Here is a 21,614-nt window from a genome sequence, read left to right on the forward strand (position 1 = left end):
GGACAATAGCTCATTCCCATGCTCTTATGAATCATGCCAAGTTGAATATTTAATCATTATAAGGCCAACATTTGTTAAAGAATCCCTTCATTAGCTTATTTGTTAATTGCCTTTACAGCCTCCCTTGACCATAAAGGTCACGAAAAAGATAAAATGCCAAGCAAGTCTCCACAATCACGCAAGTGAGTTTTGTGCATATTTCAAGAAATATTTCTTTCTTTCTGACTCGGAAAGTGAAATACTCCCAAAAACACAAGACGAGGGTGAAATCTTTGCAAATATTTTATTCCATGATACACAATTATGACAAAACATGAATTCGTAACTCCCAAACAGAAGTGAAGAATTACATAGTGTACAAATCTGTTTCACAATGAAAAGCCTATTGTGTCAAACGATAAACGAAAAAAGGGGGCTAAGCGCAATTGTATGTTATGCAGCGTCTAACAAAGCGGCTAAATGCACATATAAGTCCTTTCTGGATTTACATAGAATAGTGTTATTTTGAATATATACAGGCATTTCATTTGTGTGTGTGCGGACTGTGGTCCATGGCCGTGCAAGTTTCATGTTTGTGCAGGACACCTTTCGGCGGATGATTCAAGTAGGCCTATAATACTGTGATCAAATGAAGGGTCCGCCCGGTCCTCTCCTCTCCCTCCGTGGAATGTGCATGTACAACATTGAGTAAAGTCTGACCAACACTGTATTCTGTGAGGCGATCAAAGAGTTCACAGTGATGGATGGGGTGTGGGGGGATAAATACACAGATTTTTACTGGCATGAGAAATAACGTAGAAATGAATACTTCTTTTTATTTTCACAATACAAGTGTGACATTGCAATAAAACAGAATCAGCACCCCAAAGTGTCACAGGGGGACAACATGTGGCTGAAATAATCTGGATTTCTAAGGCTCAACACTCCTGTGGTCAACATGGGATATAAGTGGGAGAGCTGCGGTAGCCATCATGCAGTGAAGTCGCTCTCAAGTCCATATAGATTTTTTTTTAGGTAGTTATGTTGGGTTTAAATGGTCACTAGGTGTTTTTTCCCATTCTTTTTTTTTCTTCTTCTTTTTCGTACTATTCTTTCTTCTTGTCCTCATCCTTCTGTTCTTCAATTGCGCCACTACGTTCCTCCTCCGGAGAGGCTGCTGTCTGTTCACTTCCAGTCACCGTGGAGGTCAGGTTGCTTTCTTTCTTCCATTTCATACGTCGGTTCTGAAACCAGATTTTGATCTGCCGCTCCGTTAAACAAAGCGCATTTGCGATTTCGATGCGTCTGCGCCTGGTCAGGTAGCGGTTGAAATGAAACTCCTTCTCCAGCTCAAGTGTTTGGTAGCGAGAGTATATTTGACGTCCTCTGCGTCTGTCTGTCCCGTAGCCCACTCCTGCTGAAATAAAAAGTGAAGTCACTAATTGAATCGCTTATGAATAGAAGTCACATTTGACATGGAAATAACACACGACACTGTATATGCTCTAATAACACTTTGAAGCAGTTGAGCATAAGTTTTACCTCGTTGTCAGAATCATAAATGTAATACAAATCCACGAAGAAAAATAAACTCATTTTAACTGAGAGACAGAACCCCTTCTCAAAGGGCATCTTAGCTTTATTATCTAAAATAATAAAAGCATCATAATGCAATCTCTGTGTCTCTCGCTGCTGGTTATGGCTACTATATCTTTCCTAATATGAAAGCTGTTTGTTTGCACATGCAAAGGCCCATCTACAAGTCGAGGGGATACAGTAATGTTTTATGGGGCCATAAAAAGTAACTTACTCTCTTGGTAAGACATATCGTAAAACTGGCCCATTTCCTTAATTTATTTGTCGTAGTAAAACTCACCGCTGTGTGAGTTCATTCGCTGCATCCACGGGTAGATCGGGATGTTGGCTTTCTGGTCCTGCGCTCCTGCTCTTCCTTGATCCAAACTGTACTCTTGAGCAATGTGGCTTTGTGAATTGAGTCCCATGTTTGTTTGTCTGCAACTGGGGAGCACGTCCTTGTCTTGAAGAAACACGTTTGATCCATATTCATACTGGGCTCTGCCAGACCCAAACACGACATTATCTTGAGGAGAGTAGAAAGGTGCATATATCCGATTCTGGGTCACAGCGGCGCCGTACGACGAAAAATGTCTCACTGTGTCATAGGTGGTGGAGTTTAGGGGAACGTTAGGCAAAACATCTTGACCACCGGATAAATGGCAGGAGAGCGACGGGTTCGCGAAATAAGAATTCATACCTTGCCCGTAACCCTCTCTCCAACTCTCCCCACTTCTTTATCGGTCTCTCTTCAATCTCCTTCTCAGTAAATCTCCTTCCCGTCTGTGTCAACCAACCACACCTTTCTCCAAGGTCTTCTTTTTTTCTCCCGACTTTCTGCTTCTCTAACTGGACGTCGGCTACTTTGAGGATTCAATATTATTAATTTCCAATCTCCGGTTAAGACGCACAAACCCGAGTGTTATAGCCGAGGCTTGGCTCGGTGAGAGACAATATGACAACGTCAGCTGACCCTTCTCCACCAATTGAGAGGCAGGAGTTGAGGAGAAACTGTAGCTTTTAGCTCAGCGCTGGAACATTAGCGCTAAATGCCGATAAACACAAAGCAGACTTTGATTGGCACACTATAAGCTCGGCTGGATGAGACGTTTTTGACGTGAAGTTGAACAATATGTGGTGTTTGGGGAAGAAGTATGATGCGAAATGTGGGCAATGTCATTCAGTGCAGTGATCACATTCAAAGCAAGGCGGGATAAAAATACAAATACACAACTCCAGAGGAGGAAAAGAGTGCAGGGAAATCAGCTATTAAATCAATTTACTGAAACAGAAAGAAAAGCCCTTTTCTCTTATCTTGAGTGCTTGTGTGTGTGTGTGTGTGTGTGTGTGTGTGTGTGTGTGTGTGTGTGTGTGTGTGTGTGTGTGTGTGTGTGTGTGTGTGTTTGTGTGTGTGTGTGTGTGTTTCCAAAACAGTTGTATTTCCACAACACTGCAGCGATGGGCTTCAATATCTGCATGCTCTCACCCCGCAGGACGCAGCACCTTTGTATTAAGACTCGCACGAATATGGACATTTATTGTTTATCTCAGCCATATAAACGAGTTTCCAGCACACTGTTAATGTTTCCATTGTGTATAAATTATCTGGCATGTGAGCAATTTCAATGCTTTTGCAGGGAACTGGGGGAGGGTGTGTGTAGGTGGTAAGAATGCGTTTATGGTCTCTCTTCTGTGAGGGCAATAAAACAAGTGACGTTCCCCAGCACACCAACAACTATCTCTGCAGCAAAGCCCTGCAACGCGAGCAGCAATCTCGCAGGCACACATGAAAGCACTGCACAGCACGTGGAGGCATAAAGTCAAAGGAAACAGCGCGTATAGATCCGACTGGCTAGCACAGGACTGCGGCCACTCTCTCTCTATGAAAATCTAATCAGTTATGCGACTGTCCAGCACACGTCAGCCCAAACCCGCCACAGGCCAGTGGCCGCGGTTCCCTTTGAGCTGATAGCAGGTACAGTCTCTTTAAATCATCACAATAAGCAGTAGGCTTTCAGATTTACGCACATACGTCTTTTCTTCCTGTTCTGGTCATACTTCGACATTCCTCTGGCACACAGGGGAAAGGGGAACCGATAATTATCTCAGAAGAAAATTATGGGTTTGGAAATTACTTTAGAGGTGTTCTGCAAAAATTGAGCATGTCTTGAGCGTTTGTCAGGACGAAATGTTCTCCAACTAAATGCGTACAATTCGACATTCATGATATAAAAGAGACCTGCTTCACTTGCTCTGATTTCTGTGATCAATATAATTAAATTGCTTTAAGTAGAGCTGATAAAAACGCAGTTTTACACCACTAGCATTTTTTTTTTATAAAAAAAGACGTTTACAAAGCACACAAAATAAAACTTCATACATTAATTTGAAACAATAACATTCACGTTCTATTTGCTGTTTGCAGTGGCCATAATGAAAATAATCAATAGTTATTGAAAATGTCGGTTCTAAAGCAGCAACCTATCGGTGCACCTCATTGATTTCTTCAATAGGATGAATACTCGCAGCCTAAACGTGCAACACTGTTTGGTTTGTTGTGTGGGATCCTGAATAGCCCATAAAAGAGACAAGAACAAAGAGAAGGAAGTAGCTGGTGCAATAAAAGTTTCCCTTCACCTTATTCGTGGCCATATGGGATATCCGCGTGGCACACATTTTAGGCAAATAAAGCGCACAAGTTGGAGTCTGCAATGATCCACTCCTGCTGTCCTGGTTTATTTTTTCCCTTTTCACTTTGATATCAAGGAACGAATCAGTTGATGATGGGACAGAGCAAAAATATATATCAGAGTTAAAATACTGGCAGTCCCAATCCAGCCTATATATGTGTTTTTAACCTCACAATGTTATGAAACGTAAACAATACGTACACATATAAAGTGTATTTACCACTTTAACAGCTACATAATTTCGCTTTTTAACAAAAGGAGTCCCAAAACCCCAAATGTGACGAATTTTGTGATTGTCAGTCCACATTACTTTGTCATGCTCGCGGTGTCAGAAACAGCATGTGCACGGAGTTGTGAAGGTCTTTGTTGCATTAACAATTTATGTTACTGTCACGATGCTGTTGTTAAAATTTACCCATTTTTTTCCCAAAATTAAAAGTATTTATTTAAACTAAATCTTTTTCAAATGATTTGGGTTTTGAAACACACATTTTCCTTAATTGTTATTCACAGCCACCCGCAACCCCAAAAAAAGCACGCTGCTCCATAAAGTGTAGGTTGTAAATAAAGGCTGAACACTAAAGCCAATGTGTGGACTGAGAGGCAGGAATGCAGCAGAGGTTGTGCCAGTGTGCAGAATTAGAAAGGTCATTCTTTCCCTCGTGTTTTAGTGTTTTATTGCGGCCCGTGAGGCAAACCACGTGCACGGCTTTTGATGCAGGGAGGAAAGGCGCCGTTTGGTGCACGTTTCCACGATCTTTTAAAGGGTATTATAACTGCAGATGAACGAACGAACCAAGAAAGGCTAAGACAAAAATGATAAATGTATAGCCTTGTACTATATACCATTCATGGATATTATTAATTAGCATTAATAATTAATTAATGCATACTATATGCTCTGGATTTGTAGTTAGTAATCAACGGTGAATGCGCAATGAAGGGTAAGACTATAATGGCAATAGATCATGAGCAGCAGGGCTTCCTCTGATTATTTCTATTAGTATTATTATTATTTTACTTGTCGGGGCTATAGGGTTAGTAACTCTCATGTTGGATCGGTTTTAAATGTGCACTATAATTGGCTCTTCTGCTGAAGGCCTAACTTTAACAGCCTGCTCCCCTGCAACACAACAGGGCCCATCCACGTCCATGAACCTATAACTTCTCTTTTGCATTCTTTTACATCAATATCCAACGGCACAACATCACTCACAATTAGCAATACGGGACCTGTAAAATTTCTACATGATCAGCCATGATTAAAAACACAGCGAGGGAGGCAAAGTCTGGTCTGCCCCTGATGCCCTTTTCTTCTCCCCCGCTTCTAACCTTACTAATAAGGAGTAATTCACATACTAACAATGTAAAGCCCTCTATAAGCACTTTACCATCGCTGGCTAGCCCAATTAATGTCCGGAAGTGTTCGACTTTATGCTCGTTAAGCACTCAGGAAGCTGTTGCCCAATGAGCGCATGTTGATCCACACATCATAAATTATGACCATTAGTAGGCAAAATTTTTGCCCTGTCGGGATTTGTAAGTGAGGTTCTAAATGTGGTGATGCGGACAGATTCATGACTTCATGGAGTTTTATGCGAACCTATCTCTGCTTTTAAAAACACTGCAGGGCAAAACAATAGACTGTGGTTTTCCCCTCTTATTTTAAACCAAGATTTACCTAACAACCCAAACGTCATGGATTAAAAAGACTCTCTCTTTCTCTCTCCCTCTTTTTTTTTCCCTCTCCCTCTCTCTGCAGGCGAAGCATTGGGCAGCAGCGGACACGACCCATTGAAGGAGCAATGTTTCATAAGGGAAAAACAAACAACGTGTGTAACAGTAGGTTATAAGACTTTGAAGGCAGGCTTTGCCAATAATTGCGTTTGACAGGGTTGAAACGCAAAGACCGTTGAGCTTCAGCAGGGGACAGAAACACATGAAATGACTTTATGGGTATATGTTTAGTTTTGAATTGCAGGGTCGATTTAGTATCATTTACCATGTGTATATGTGTGTGACACGTTTTTGTTTTCACACGCACGTGAAGATAGTTCTGATCCACATACTGAGAATATTTTGAAATTAATCTGGGTAGATTTTGGTTCAAATGTTGGAAAGAACATGGAGTGTATTTCATCATTCAACACAATTTGGCACCATTCATGTATGATCAGTTTACAGTTTAATTATAACGGTAGCCCTGTAAAATAAGTGGTGTTATTACTTGTGGTGTTGATCACAATGAGGATATGTGTGATGATGTTTTGCTAATGGTGTGAATAAAATCTCGCGCTGCTCATCATAATGTCGTCAGTGATTATGTCACAATATCTAATAACAAACCCCCATCTTATTGCATCAGTAGAACACAATAAAATAAACCAATCCCTCATCCTCCGAGGTGACAACAAGAAATCAGACACTCAAAAACACACGTGCGGTTACTTGCTGGCAACCGTGTATCAGCTGGGTCAGCTGACATCCGCAGTGAACCAGCAGCCATAAACAACAAGCCTCAACACCCGCCCACTTCCACATGCAACCCTTCTGATCACTAGGGGGCACTGCCGCGATTTACATGGCGTGTCAGCGTACTGTGGCAAGTGTGTGTGCGCGTGCATGTGTATGGAGTGTGTGTGTGCGTGAAAATGCACATGATGTTCAGGCCCATGGCAGAGGCTGAATATAACAAGTGACAGCAAGTTATGGCAGCAAGAAATAACTAGAGCACATGGATGTAATTTGTCACTGCCTGGTCAGTAGGGTCTGTGAGTGATGACAAAGTTTACTATCAGTCCGCAATTTATTGCAACACATTGGCACAGCATCTCTAAAAGGCTCCGCTGATGTAGGCCAAAGCGGCCAGTGGCACACACGCAGGTGCTGCTCCAGCAGCCAGTGAGGTACAATGCCAGTGGCTCTGGGCATCAGCAGCCTCCCAGGCTACAGGTCAGGTCAGCTACAGAATAGACCACTCACTCACTCACTCACTCACTCACTCACTCACTCGCTCGCTCGCTCGCTCGCTCGCATCATTTCAACCCAGCAACCACGAGCTGAGTGTCAACCCCCGCATAAAAACATGAATAAAGAGTGACAGAGATGCTTGTAATCTTACCCCAGCAGGCTCTCCGTAGTTTGTAGCGTCCCTGTGGTCCAACATATAGCAGCTGAGGGGTCACGATGGCGAGTGAGAAATATCAACACAGCGCACATCTCCCGCGTACCGTTCTCCCATCCCGCCGATAAGGAGCTCGTGGAGGCAGGCTGTCTGCCTGCCGAGAAAAGTCTTTTCTAGCAGGCTGGCTGGCTCCTTTCCCCTTCCCAGTCGCGGTTTTATTGCCTCCGGGGGGATAAACGCAGCGGCTGGTAGAGAGGCGGCGACTGTCCCGAAGATCCCTGTGTCAGGGAGTCGGAGATCGGATGAATATCACACAAAACCGCGCCAACATGTCTGTGCGGTATTTTAGAATAAATAAAAGAAAAAAAGAGGGTTCTACGCCCAGCGTAGTCTGCTGCTGATACAAGGGAAGGACCAGAGAATAGACAACAGCATAAAGTTCATGTTCATAGAGCGTGTGCCACGTGGCTCGCCACAGCCAATCGCAGAAAGGATTCAGTCGTAAACTTTTATTACTCAGCTGTAAATTTCTCCCTTTAACAACCAGGAATGTTTGCACCCATCTTTTCCGCCATCCTTTTTTCGATTGCACACAACTAAAAATGGACACACGATTTGGAGATGCGACGCTGGGCTTTCCCCATTTGTTACAAAAAAGACGTGCGTCAAAAAATAATATGACACTTCCACTGGTGTGCAAGCTGTCTGCCATAATGTACCCAAGCCAACGCAAAAATGAGAAATAAAAAGTGTGAGGGATAAACAGAGGGAGGGGAGAGAGAGGCGCAGAGAGACATGGCGAGAGAGACGTCTAATTAAACTTCAATTAGCTAAACACTTCCATATTAGGGCCTCTCACTCTCTCTTTCTCTCTCTCTCTCTCTCTCTCTCTCTGACTAATTCTCGGGATGGATAATATGACAGCAAGCAGATATCATGTTCCACTGTTAACATCAAACATCAAGGTGCTCCAGGTACATGTGTAGTATGGAGATTATGTCAGATTGAACTAAGTGGCGGAAGCGTCCTGTTTTAAACTTGAAAAGCAGGAAAGGTGGAGCGTGCAAAGAACACACACACACACACACACACACACACACACACACACACACACACACACACACACACACACACACACATACACACACACAACCGCAGCTATCCAACCTGACAAGCAACCAATACACACTGTAAAGCTGGTTCAAACTTTCAACACAATCGACGAGTAACACACGCAGAGAAGGAGAACATTACGCATTTGAAAATACGGACATACATTTGTATATCTTAGAAATAAGGAGCACGCAAAGCGACCACTGGGTTTACAAGAAAATGTCTTCATCTTCAACAAATATATTGCATTGAAACACATCGAAAAGAGAGTGAGGTGATATAAGATGAGAACAATAGAGGAGAAATAATGTAATGTGCGCATCACACACAGGTTGTATCTCATACATTTCACTTGAGCAATGCCTCTCGCTTTTTTTTAACTTTTAAAGAAACTGATGGCATGTAATATCAGTAACGAATTAAATGAATTCCCTACACCAAAATAATGAAAGACACGTGAGTTACATACTTCGATGAGATGCATCTTGTCGTTGCAGGCCGTGATCTCCACACTGAGCCTCGGCACAGACAGACAAAAGACGCAGACTCATCCGAGCCGTGCTTTTACACCTCCAATAAAGTTTACAGCAGCTACACTAAACTTTATTGGTTATGTCAACCCTGTGGTAAAAGTACACACCACAATGGGCCCATCCGTGGAGCAGAATAGCTGCGACTTCAAGACACATCCGGAATTTTCTAAAGACTACACGCAAATAAATAGAAGAATAAACACCCTGCATGGACATTGTTTCATTTAGAAAAATACAAGACACAATTGATGGAGAACCCCTAAACTGACGATCTCCAAATCCCTATTTTTTTTTGTAGAATCTGCTGGGACTTGTGCTGAAATTATAAAGCCGTTAGCAATGCAATCTGCTTTTTAACACTGAATACAATGTGATCGAAAAGCCTGCATGCAAAACTGAGAATTCGTTTGGATTATATTTGTTATCCTATATTTATTTTAACAACGCACAGAAAAAATGATGCTCATATGCTCATCTGTAAGTTGGTGGTACTAAACATATATTTGAGGGGGGAAAGGGCGGCTTTGTTTTTGTGTATGTCTTTGTGCCTAAAAAATATTCAATTCCTTGATTTTTCCAAATCCCAAGATAAAACATAATTAAACATTTTGATTTAGAGTTAAAGATATAGTAACTAAATACGCACGTGCACGATACAGTTAAATGTGTACTAACTATTTGATCCACAGTGTCTCATACACATAGAATGGTTAACTTCAGTTGAGTCCAAATAGTCTGTAACTGAGCGGATAAAAGACAGACAGTCTATAGACGAGCCACGAGTCTTGAATAATTTAGCTGCATGACACAGAAACAACCACACAGAGTGGCGGCATTGCAAATTAGTCCAGGGATCTAGTTCTAATAATACACTCGTTGTATAAAAAAAAAACTAAAAGTTATTTCCCTTCAAATAAAAAAACACAGCTCGTCTTTCAGTGAAATGCAGGATAAATTATCTTACAAACAGGAGATGGAAGAGGAGATCAAATTACATGCTTTTAAAAGAGAAGGGTCAGATTTAATACAATATAATTGAGCGAGTTGGCTATTTTATTTACGGTAACAACCCTATAAGTGACCTACTTTGCTGCACATATTGAAGTGCCTGCACTGATTCAATGCTATACTCTGGTTTTAACTTGACTACTCTTCAAAACTTGTTTTATTCTAAACAGTCATCATAAAAGCAGCAGCTGGACAGCAGAGAAGACACAAGGTGTTACCTGCACTTGGCCTCTCATCCGCTTTCATTGCATCGCTCTGAGGCTTTCCGGAGGTTTGTCTGCATGGACACCAGGTTCCACACAGCACCTTGCATGGTATAGACAGATAAAGCCTCCCTCATGCTTTGCCATTATTTAGTCTGATTATTAACATCACGCCAGATGTTTGTTCATATCATCTCAAACAGCCATTATTCATCCCAAGATTCATTAAGGAAAGCTTGGTGTCCTCCCTGAAGAGAGGAAGTTTCTTATTAAGAGGATGAATCAAACACGACTCGGGCTTTGGAGAGAATGCACGCTGTGAATGGGACTCGCAATCTTTCCCTTAAAAGGTGAAGAGATCCGTCTGCAAACGCACTTCTGGCGTTTTTTTAATCGAATGAGTTGGAAAGTTTAAATTAGACAAACTTTAGTCCAGAAGCTATTCAATATGCTCGCACCTATTCTTCCCTCCTGCCGCCGCTAGTGAATGTGTTGAGCGCATCATCAGAGCATCAACACTGTTATTATTATGTGATTGTTTGTATGAAATTACTTCTGTGTATGAAAAGCAAGTCTCCACAGCATGCCGGAGTGTGTAACTCGTTTGAGGGGAAAAGCAGAGAAGGTGGACAGAATATGTACTAAACTGCATATTAGAGTGAATGTGTCTTCACATCTTTTTTTCACTCCACGTATATGAGACTCATTTATATCTGTGTGAGGGAGGAGGGGAGGAGGAGAGGAAAATCATTTCAGTATAACCGAGGTTGTAAAATCAATAAAAAAACAGAAATGATTGTGAGCCATCTTGTTTATTTGTGATTTTACATCAACAATGGCGCGGGGACACACAATTCCGTCTTTCACAGGAGAAACACCAGGAAACGAGCATATTGTTAACATCAATATATAACAAGACGTACATAAAGATTATATTCAGTGCAAAACAACTACGCTATGTCACCAGCACATTAAAAGAAACAATTCCCTTACTTTAAAATCCTTGTAATTGTAGCAGGTAATATCATACACAGTAAATGTGCGTTATAGGCAGTTTTAGTTGTTGGGGAAATAGCTTGCAATCGAATCAGAGCGATGCCACAAGTGAGGAATATAAATTCAGCAAAGGCAAGGCTCTGAGTTTAGGTAGTGCCGTGGTACAATCTCAAAATTGTTTGCTTGGCTTTGAGCTAATTGTCTTCCCAAGACTCACAAATTGTCTTCAACAAGTGTATATTGTATATTGGGTAAATGCTACATACATAACTTAATAATATAAGGTTGATATAGAACACTTTTAAAATTAAAACCATATGAAATCTCTATATTCAGAAATCTCTATTGCAATTCCCCCAGGTTTAGGTAGCATCACAGGATTTCAAACGATTGCATTTCCCTGGTAATCCTAGAAAAAAGATGTCTGAGGAGCTAATGGCTATCTTTGTCTCGGCCATTCACATGAAAACGAGTAAAACAGTAACAGTAACAATTAGAATAATAAAACTTGTGGTTTATACACAGGCCGTTATAGCCGATGTAACTGCTGCGATGATGTTTGAACACTCACTACTAAGTTATGGGCCTACACTCTCAAATGACGTCCATGTTCTTTTAAATGTAGGCTATAATCTATTTACAACACAGGTCGGCGTTGGTCATGTTTTGATCTTATTTGGCTATGCTTTTGATACAGTTATTATTAAAAGCAAATTTGTCAAACATAGCTATGCCATTTTCCATCTAACATGCGTTTTTAGTTTTTTGCAAGGGCGACTGTTCTATCAAAGGAAGTTTGCTACAAGCTCGTGTCGCTTCTACAGAAAAATACAAATGCAAATCATGTTAGGATATGGGAGAATTTTGTCTATTTGTGATATGAGAGGGATTCCTGTTCCCTCTTGACAAAATTAAAGGATGGTCATAAAGTTGACGCTCTCTGCCTCCGTGTGACTCTTCCTCTGTTTATGGGACCTCTCTTTTTTTCTCTTTTTCAGCCATATAACCATAAAAAGGACCATAAAATCACTCCTTGGTCTCTTCTTTCTCTTCCGTTTCTTTCTCTTCCGCTTCTTCCACTTCACCGTCCTCGTTTCCTTCCTCCTCGGCCTCGGCCTCGGCTTCAGCTTCAGCCTCTCCTCTCTGACCCGGAAACTTGTCTTTGTTGTTCTCTTTTTTCCATTTCATCCTCCTGTTCTGAAACCAGATCTTCACCTGCCGCTCGGTGAGGCTCAGGGCGTGGGACACCTCGATCCTTCTCTTGCGGGTCAGGTAAGGGTTGAAGAGAAACTCCTTCTCCAGTTCAAGAGTTTGGTAACGACTGTAGGTTTGCCTCCCATTCCGTCTTCCTGGGGCTTGAATGAAATAAAGCCAGAGGTTAGCTGGACTGACCGCGGTTCCCCATAAAAAAGAAAAAATCATTACGATGACTTAGAATTAATTCAGCATTTGCTTCTTTCCCCTCAGCATGAATACTAATCGTCCAGCTCCTTCATTTAGCTTCCATCCTTTTTTCCCATTTACTCATAATGAGCAGGGAAAGTCCAAATCCGAAGTTTGAGATGGGTAAAGCTGTTAGTCTACACACATATATGCAGTGTATTCATACAATGTGTGGAATTTCTTAAAGTAATTATAATTTTCCACATAATGTTTGCACCATTTACAGATATGTCTGTAGGAGCTGGGACTGTTACACCCACTATACACTACAGAGTTACTGGGTGAGTGTGAGAAGATACTATCCTTATACATTTATAGAAACATAAATTAGTAATTAATATATCTGTACAGTAAGGCAAAAGTGTACTAAAGTGTCATCAGTTCATTGATGCAGGATCCTTACAAGCAGATCAATATTGTATTTTTAAATTAGTATTTAAACTACATGTAGAAGCAGAGGGGGAACAAAGTATGGTATTCCTCACTAGCAGCAGGGCCTATACAAGCCTGGTTCTGATTTTCAATCACACACACTCACACACACACACTCACACACACACACACACACACACACACACACACACACACACACACACACACACACACACACACACACACATACACGAGGCAAATAAGGAGAGGGGGGAAAGTATGAGAGAATGGAGGTGAGATTAAGCTGCGCTGTAACAACAGAAGGGGACAGACTATTGATAAATCTCTCATGGGCAGATAAAAATGAAGCTTACACCTGTGTGGAGTTAATGTAGCCCGATATCCTGAACAGAACGATCCATGAATGGAGATTATATCTACAAAGCCCTTGTGATTATTCCTGTATGAGTCTGAGCCACAGTGGGCCTGTGGTTCAAATTACCCCCGAACCCTTAAAACCCGGATTCTGGATAATCGGGGCATGTTGTGTTTCAACTCACCCTCCTTTCACTCTGCACGCCACTGGTGTGTGGCACCATCATATTTTAAACTATGACATATCCCTCCTTCCACCTGGTGCGTTCAGGGTTTGTGAAATATCTTATGGCAACGATAATTGACTTCAAAGAGCTGGTGTCACGAGCTGTGATCAACAATTCGGTGTTTAAAAGCACTTTTGAAAGCAAAAATCCAGCCCTGTATGGACATGTGCTGCAGAGTAGCAGCTGCCTGCAGTGCAGGTTGTATCTGCCCCATCATGTTCCCTGACTTAATTCGTTTTATAGTTAAGAGACACACTCGTGTATACTCAGGCATATTTAGCACACATGCACACATACACACAAGCAGACACACACACATACACACAAACAGAGAGAGAGAGAGAGAGAGAGAGAGAGAGAGAGAGAGAAGAGACTCACACGCGCGCGCACAGGGTAACATAGAAATAATAGGAAATACTTGTATGATTCTGACCGTGGGGTCTCATCCAAGGAAACATAAGACTGGGAGAGGTGTTTTGATTTAAGTGGCCTTGTCCGTCTCCGGGGTTAGAGCTGCTCGACGATTTACAGTCTGGGTATTGCGCTAGGCTTGCGTCTTGCTGGGTACCATAAAGCGTTTGCCTCGGAAGGGCTTCATATCCATAAAATTTCGTAGCGTCTCCGTGGCAAGCCAAAGCGCAGGGGTTTTGCTGGTATCCGGGGTTGGAGATCCCCGTGGTCCCGTGGTGGAAAAAGTCCTGCACATGATGGGACGGGTGCTGAAAGCCCGGCGCGGCTGCTCCGGGTCCGTAAACCAGCGTGTGGCTGCGGGCAACGCTTTGTGGAAACCTGCAGTCGTAGTAAGTTGGCTCCAGTGACTCGCTGCCTTTGTACTTGGAAAAAAGAGGGTTAACAAAATAGGAGCTCATGTTTAGTTAGCATCAAGCAGATGGGCTCTCCCGCTGTAGAATATCTCCTTTAGGATGATGGCAGCCTTTTGTTTAGGGTCCCAACTCGCACAGCGCGCACAGGCAGACAAACCGGAACTGGGAGAAACGCTGCCCCTTTGGACAATCTACGGCAGCTCACTCTCTCCGAGCCGTTCCTCTCATCGGATTTCTCTCGCAGTCGGTGGGTGTTGAGTTCCAGGCTTCGCAGGCTCAAACCCGGCTCATGGCATGTGCTTTGGATGTGCGTTTGCTAAGGTTAAAGCTGGCTCGCTCCACCGGCACAGTCACAGGCGCTGCTCTTTTCTTTCTTTCCTTTTTTTTTTTTTAGCTTCCCACCGAACCACCCCCACCACAAGCGCCCCCACCCTTCTCCACCCCCCACCCCTTCATCTTCCTACGACCGGTCAGACGTGGGCCCTACGTATATCCACCTTGAGAGGATCTGCACTAATCATAAGCAACAACCTGAGAGGCTGAAATATGATCAATGTTATGTTTATCGCAAAAAAAAAGCTTTGTTGTAAGCTGATCAATGGAGTCGTGTTGTTGAAATATAAATAATATGACACATGGTACATTTCCACTATAGTCAGACTTTATAGTTGAGCTTGTTGTCTTTGCGTGAGGGTTATGAGGTATATAAAGTGGAGAAAGCTCCCTCTTTAAAAACGGATAAAGCTGTTACGAGTTGCCGTTTGCCCTGTCAGGCTCTGCTGAAGCTTGGACACTAATTTCAAGAAAATAGTTTGCTTTTATGGGCTCCAGGAGGTCAGCATTTACCATTTGTGAAGTTCATGAAAACCGAAATGCTACGTGAAACAACAGTAGAAATACAAAAATCAATACAGAATTGAAGCTATGACATTCAATAAATACAAATGTATGAGAATAAGACAACACGTCTTCCTCGTGTTTGCGAGTGAAGGCCAGGGAGACACACTTGCACTATACGCAGTAAAATACCGACACACGCAAATATAAACACGACCTGTGAATACTGGGTGCCACTTACTGACCCTGTAAAACCGACGAGGATAAGCAGTAAATCTCCCACGTGGAGGAGTTCATAAAATTTTACATCGGATGTTTCCCAGCCCAATAGTCGCATGGTCTTTCTCTCCAAATATACCAGTGTGTTTTTTGTGGGGTTACTGACGTTTTATACACATCATCGTAAAATATGAAAGGCGCAGTAAGCGAATTTATAGACCTTTCACACTCTATAAATATGCAGATTGCCAATCATTGTTGCACACTTCTTGGGGACTTTGAGCTGCTGATGCAGACGTCACAACCGACACATTAAGGGCATAAAAGAGAAGGTAGCTGTTTTTTTGTTTTTTTAACACACTGCCGACACGTTCTGGCAATGGGTGTGTATTATATTTTATTATCATTATTTATTATTACCATTATCATTATTATTAGTATTATTATTACTATTATTGTTATTGTTGTTGTTGTTATTATTACCATGTATTTGTGTGATGTGAGTATTATGCATAATGTTGTTGTTCCTGTTCCAGTGGTGCTATTTTTTGTATTGACGTTGTTGATGCAATTGTTATTAAAGTATACACACATATATATATATATATATATATATATATATATATATATATATATATATATATATATATATATATATATATATATATATATATATATATATATATTGTTTCTGGTTGTTCATCAATTATGTTATTACTAATCATTAGTTTTTCTAATTAGGTAGCCTATTTTCATTGAGTTGTTGTTTTTCATTTACACCACGATAAACAAAACCAACAACAACAGCAAAATCCAGACAGAGAAGCCAAATACATTATGCTGTATTATCTCATCTAAATGCAGATGTTTTGCCCTTTGTCCAAATTTAAACCTGTGTGAGATAAATTATTTTTAATGGGAACACAATAGGTATAACCCCCAAAACATAGTAAAGAAAATATACAATAACATCTTAATTAGATTATACATGTAAGGATATTGGAGTTGCTTTAATTCAAAGAGTGACACAAACTAAAATGCAATTGTACGTTTACCAGACAGACACAAATACAAATAAAACAACTAGATTAAAAAAAAGAAAATACAAATAAAAACGTGAATGCAAACACTCGGTTCTCAGCACAACAACCAGTGCGCTGCATTCCGGAGTGCTGCTCTGTGGCCTATTACACACAATGCGGTGGGTGACCATATCTGTCACTTTGTCATCGATAGGTTTACTCTTCACTCTCAGCCAAGCCACAGAGCTGTAAAGAAGCCCTTCAACACACAGACTCGTCTCAAAACATGGACCAACAGCGTCATCTAGTGGCCACACGTGTCCCTAAACCTGAACCAATCCACCAATCAGAAACCACTGTGATGTAGACAGAACGGATCTCCCCATTTGTCCAAACCGTGTGTGTATCACGTCTTATTCCTTGAATAAAGCAGAGGGAAAGAAAGACGTTTACCCGCACATCTGTAACTGCATCCCACATCTGTAACTGCATCCAGACTCCTCTGTATTACAGCAGGCTTGGCATTGTTGTGGTTCTGTATCTGTTTCCAGTCATGGCCGCTAAACCTGCTCTCTATAAGAGATAACAGTGATCCGCAGCACTCATATTTATGCACAATAACTATTGACGTGGTCCCATCTAAATGTAGGCTAATAGACCACTCATGTGATGAAGTGCGCGGTGGGGGGAGAGGGGGGTTTGAGGCTGGCCCATCAGGCAAAAGTCCCCTGAACGGTGCGCAAGACTCCTTTGAAGGAGTCCACCACCACCGTCCATTAAAACCATAAAGTAATTTAGCCCAGACGTCTAGCCAGTTAGTCGAGTTTGCTTTGTTCGTCTGCATTTGAGACAAACAGCCGAGCTCCAACAGGGGCTGTAAAACTAGCATTTTTGTCCGAGCTGAGCGGAAATGCACTGGATTAGGCTTTGAAATTACAGCATCCTGTCTGCATTGTTTGCCACCACAAAAAGGCAATTTAGGCCTCCCCCAGGAAACAAATGCGAGACTTGGGAAATTGTTTCTCACCTTTGCACTGAAATGTTTAAATTTAGACTCTAGATTGCGAACGTAGAAAATTACCAATGTGTACAATTATTTAGAAGTTAATTAATTTAGAAAAATACCTATTAGCAGTGGTTGATAATTAGAAACGAATGCGTTTTCGGAAATGTAACAACTGCACTAACCTTTTGTACTTTTCAAGACATTTGGAGCAATAAAACAAATACCGATATGCCTTATGTTGTGCTGTTATAATAATGGTTTGTGTACAATACAAGTGAACTATATTGCTGCACACCAGCCATATTAGTAAAACCGTAAACAACAGAGCAGAATGGAGTATTTGCACGAAATAAAAAAACGATATGCACTGTTTTTTTGTGCAAATGATCCAGGGACTTTTCTCAGAAAAGTACATTTTCCGCTATATAAAAAACGGGATTCGGGGTGTTTATTTTGGTGAGACTGCACACCATATGCAAAACTGTAGTTGTACGTAGCGGAGCCTTTAAAAAAAATGCAAATTAAGACACCAATTCAAAGCTATGCAAAACTAAATTAAAACAATGTGGTCTTGCTAACTGTGCTGCCAACGTTAAGTTTTCGACCTCGCCATTATTTGCGGTGGCAGAGCTCATTTAGGCCTCAGTTGCATTTTGGAGGAATGCTCGGAAAAACACGTTAGTTAATTATTATACAGTCATAATTATTCAGCAAATCCCCATATGTTTGCAACATGTAACCATTGGTAATTTGTTAACTCCACTTTCCTGCAGTTTTTTAAACAAGTTAAATTTAAGCTGTTTATTAGGGCATCTCTGCAGCCACGTGTGCCAATATGCGTTTGCACGCAAACATGAGATCCACGTTGAGTCAAAATGAACACAGCATACAAGCACTTAGTGATTATGTTTATATTTGCAGAGGTCTATATCTACAGTCTACAGTTAAACTCGTAGGTTACAATCGAAAAAAGAGATGCACAAATACAGCAACAACAATCACAAAAATACAAGACAGACAAGTCCGATAGCAGATGTTCTGTTTCTGTACAAAATACTACACCTGCACAACAACGTATACAAAAGAAATGAACATGAAAGAAAACATTCACATCATAAATTATGGGCTTGTGAAATTCAAAAGAATTCTAGTATTCTCTTTCTTCAGACAGTTTTAACGTGTCCAAACTGCACTTGTTTAATTTCTCTTACAAAAAACACATCAAGGTATTTCGAAGTGAAAGCACAATGTAATTGTCTCCTATTTTCGTATATGGTGGACACTAAAATGTGCTACTAGAAAATAACGTAGTCAGTCTCGAAGTTAGGTTAATACAAAATCCAACAAAGTGATAAATATGAAGAGGAGGAGAGGGATCATCGTGTGTTTTGGTACATCTGTGCTGTCCATCTGACTAGTGGTTACTATGGTTGTTGTTGTGTGACTGCAGTCCACATTATTGTTCTTTTCTGTCGTTCTTTTCTTTGTTCATTTTCTTCATCTTCATTCGCCGGTTCTGAAACCAGATTTTGACCTGCCTCTCGGTCAGATTCAGGACCCTCGCGACCTCGAATCTGCGGTCCCGAGTAAGGTACATATTGAACAAAAACTCCTTTTCCAATTCAAGAGTCTGGTACTTTGTGTACGGACATCGCTTCTTCCTCGTGGAGCGAGCGTGTATCCAATTAGCCACAGGGTTATCTGCAAGTACAAAGCATAATAATGATACAGATAATAGGGGAAACACCTTCTTCAAAACTGAAATAACGACTACCACATTAGTGTAAAGCATTTAGAAAATGTGTCTCTGGATTTACAGCTATGGGCTCATCACAAGGTGCTACAATTTAAAACAAGGTCAAAGCATTACACAAGTTTGGCGTTTAAGCTAAACTGAAAGTAAACATTTTGATGAAAGATCCCCAGCCTCAGACTATCCAACCCTACACTGATTTGCTTCCTTGTCCCCTTGACTTGTGAGTAACACCGTCGTAAAATACTCAATGCGCTTATTCACTTTATTGGCCCATAAAATGGCCCGTGGTTCAAGCCTTTACAGGTCCGTGGTGAAAGTCCTCCAGTATGTCCCTACATTCCTCAAGTTGTCTCGAAGAGTCATGTGAATTTGTTTTGGACCCAGAGAGGAGAGCAACTTTCCATATGCAACTATATGCACATCATCCTCTCATTAATATGTGTGTTCACATTGTGCACACATAGGGGTCTAATAGAGCCTAAATGTGGCTTTTTCCTCATAAGAAGGGCCAACATAAGACCAGAAAAAAACAGACTGAAAGTCGGTTTATAGGGCTGCATGTGCCGTGGTGATGGCACCGGGTCAAAATATGCTCGTAAAAATGCTCCATAAAGCCTTTACTGATGAATAGGATTATTTCATATGTCGGTTTTAGTTAACCGCTTTAAAAAAAATTCCCATTGCATGTTTTAACATGATGCAACAGACTTCCAAATTCAACGTCTTCCTGTAGTTTTGAGTCCATGTTTACAACCCCGTCTGGTTTTATAGCCCCAATATTAGCCTAGTAGCGTTTGTCTTTTATAGTTCCTAACGCTTTCCCCTTAGCAGAGGCGATTCTGGCTGAGCAGAAATGGTAGGATGAAACAGCTTATATACTTTCCCCTTATCCAGGACGTTAAAATGCCTCTAAGCAAAAATCAGTGTTACACAGTCCCAAAAGAAAACTCCCACCCGGTTGTAAAAGACTGCAGGAGATTGAACTTACTCGGATCTAGCTCCGGCTTCTCGTCTTTATGTTTCCCTGTAGCCAGCAGCTCCGACTCGGGAGAGGAGATATTCTGCTGCGTCTTGTCTCGCATGTCAGTGGATGAGCAGTACAGATAATCCGTGTAGGTCCGTCCGCCGGAGCCGAGGCACTCGACGGCTCTGTGCTCCTGAAAGGCGTCGGGCTTCAGCCCGTAGTGCCTGCTGTTCCCCGGATAGCCATGGAAAGGCACGGCGCCTGATATCGGCTCCAGCCATGAGCGCATATACCTCGAGTCTGTGGCTAAGTGAGGTTGGTGACTGTATGGATGGTAGACCACTGATGACTGGGGGTGTACAGGGGTCCATGAGGTGGAGAAGACGGGTGGCTTGGGTGCAAAGCTGCAGGAAGGATAGTCAGCACACTCCGGTACTAGGGACGTCGGACGAGGGCCGGCTGGGTGCGAACCGGGAGCCGGGAAGCGAGCTGCAGCAAGGAGATCCTCGGTGTCATGGTTGATCAAGGAGTCCACATAATAATTACTTATGGGACCCGTGGTCGACATGTCGAAGCCTCCCTGACTCTTTTACATGCATCCGATTATTATATGGAGTGTATGTGTACTTTTTTATCTAGCCATAGAACAATCAAGGCAGGTAATTATTTCTCAACGCTTCCCTGGCTGCTATTGGCTGACTCACCAACACGTGATTATATTTACCCCCACAAAAAATTGTACAGTGGATCAATGCGCCACTTATCCGGGGGATCTCAATGCACATAAATCGGATTAAAGAATGTGCTCTTTTGATCTTTCTCTGGGACGTTTTAGAGGTAACTTCAGCAAATATGATTCTTTATCCAGAAAACGTGCCTTTGTAATGGTGGATCTGTCTGTAGTCGCAGTACAGACCTGCGCACGTTACGTCTAAAACCGAGCTCGGCACTATTTGATGGTGTAATCAATCTCTGTCTGGAGAAATCTGTAGCTCCGTGTTATTGCAATGTAGTATTGCAGTATTAAAGTGTTTGTGTTGCGTCTTTTATCTTTATCAAAGCAGCAGCAGCACGTTTGATAAAGTAAAGGGTTTATAACTTCTGAAGATGTTTGTTTATTTGTTGATAGAAAGAGAAGGCATCACTATAGCGACATATAGGTCAGACTAGGCAGACGAGAGAGGGAATACGGGATGCAGCATACAACAACAATTAAGTTCGCAGCGTTTTAACGAGGGCTCAACAGATCAACCATGTCCTCTTTTGCATTTACGGAGATAAGCGAGGAGGGGATTCGGATTCTTGACAAGCAGCCCACTACAGCGGGTTATATTCGGCTAGTGACCGT

General features: G+C 41.8%; 3 protein-coding genes across 3 annotated transcripts; all 3 read right to left on the reverse strand.

Moving 5' to 3' along the window:
* Window positions 1-644: 644 nt before the first annotated feature.
* On the reverse strand, window positions 645-2,252 carry hoxc6a (homeobox C6a; the record flags this gene model as incomplete). The annotated part of the gene is made up of 2 exons (XM_079225987.1): window positions 645-1,393; window positions 1,856-2,252. 2 exons carry the CDS (start codon window positions 2,250-2,252, stop codon window positions 1,086-1,088), a joined length of 705 nt encoding a protein of 234 aa, XP_079082113.1. The 3' UTR covers window positions 645-1,085.
* An 8,779-nt stretch (window positions 2,253-11,031) lies between these two features.
* hoxc8a (homeobox C8a) lies at window positions 11,032-14,507 on the reverse strand (the record flags this gene model as incomplete). Its single annotated transcript, XM_079226340.1, has 2 exons — window positions 11,032-12,576; window positions 14,072-14,507. The coding sequence occupies 2 exons, from the start codon at window positions 14,505-14,507 to the stop codon at window positions 12,248-12,250; spliced, it is 765 nt and encodes a 254-aa protein (XP_079082466.1). The 3' UTR covers window positions 11,032-12,247.
* Window positions 14,508-18,468: 3,961 nt separating this feature from the next.
* On the reverse strand, window positions 18,469-20,865 carry hoxc9a (homeobox C9a; the record flags this gene model as incomplete). Its single annotated transcript, XM_079226254.1, is given in 3 exon segments — window positions 18,469-19,247; window positions 20,291-20,849; window positions 20,851-20,865. Coding segments are annotated over 3 exon segments (819 nt in total). The 3' UTR covers window positions 18,469-19,002.
* Between the last annotated feature and the right edge of the window lie 749 nt (window positions 20,866-21,614).

This window comes from Taurulus bubalis (assembly GCF_910589615.1).
Source record: "Taurulus bubalis genome assembly, chromosome: 11".
NCBI lineage: Eukaryota > Metazoa > Chordata > Actinopteri > Perciformes > Cottidae > Taurulus > Taurulus bubalis.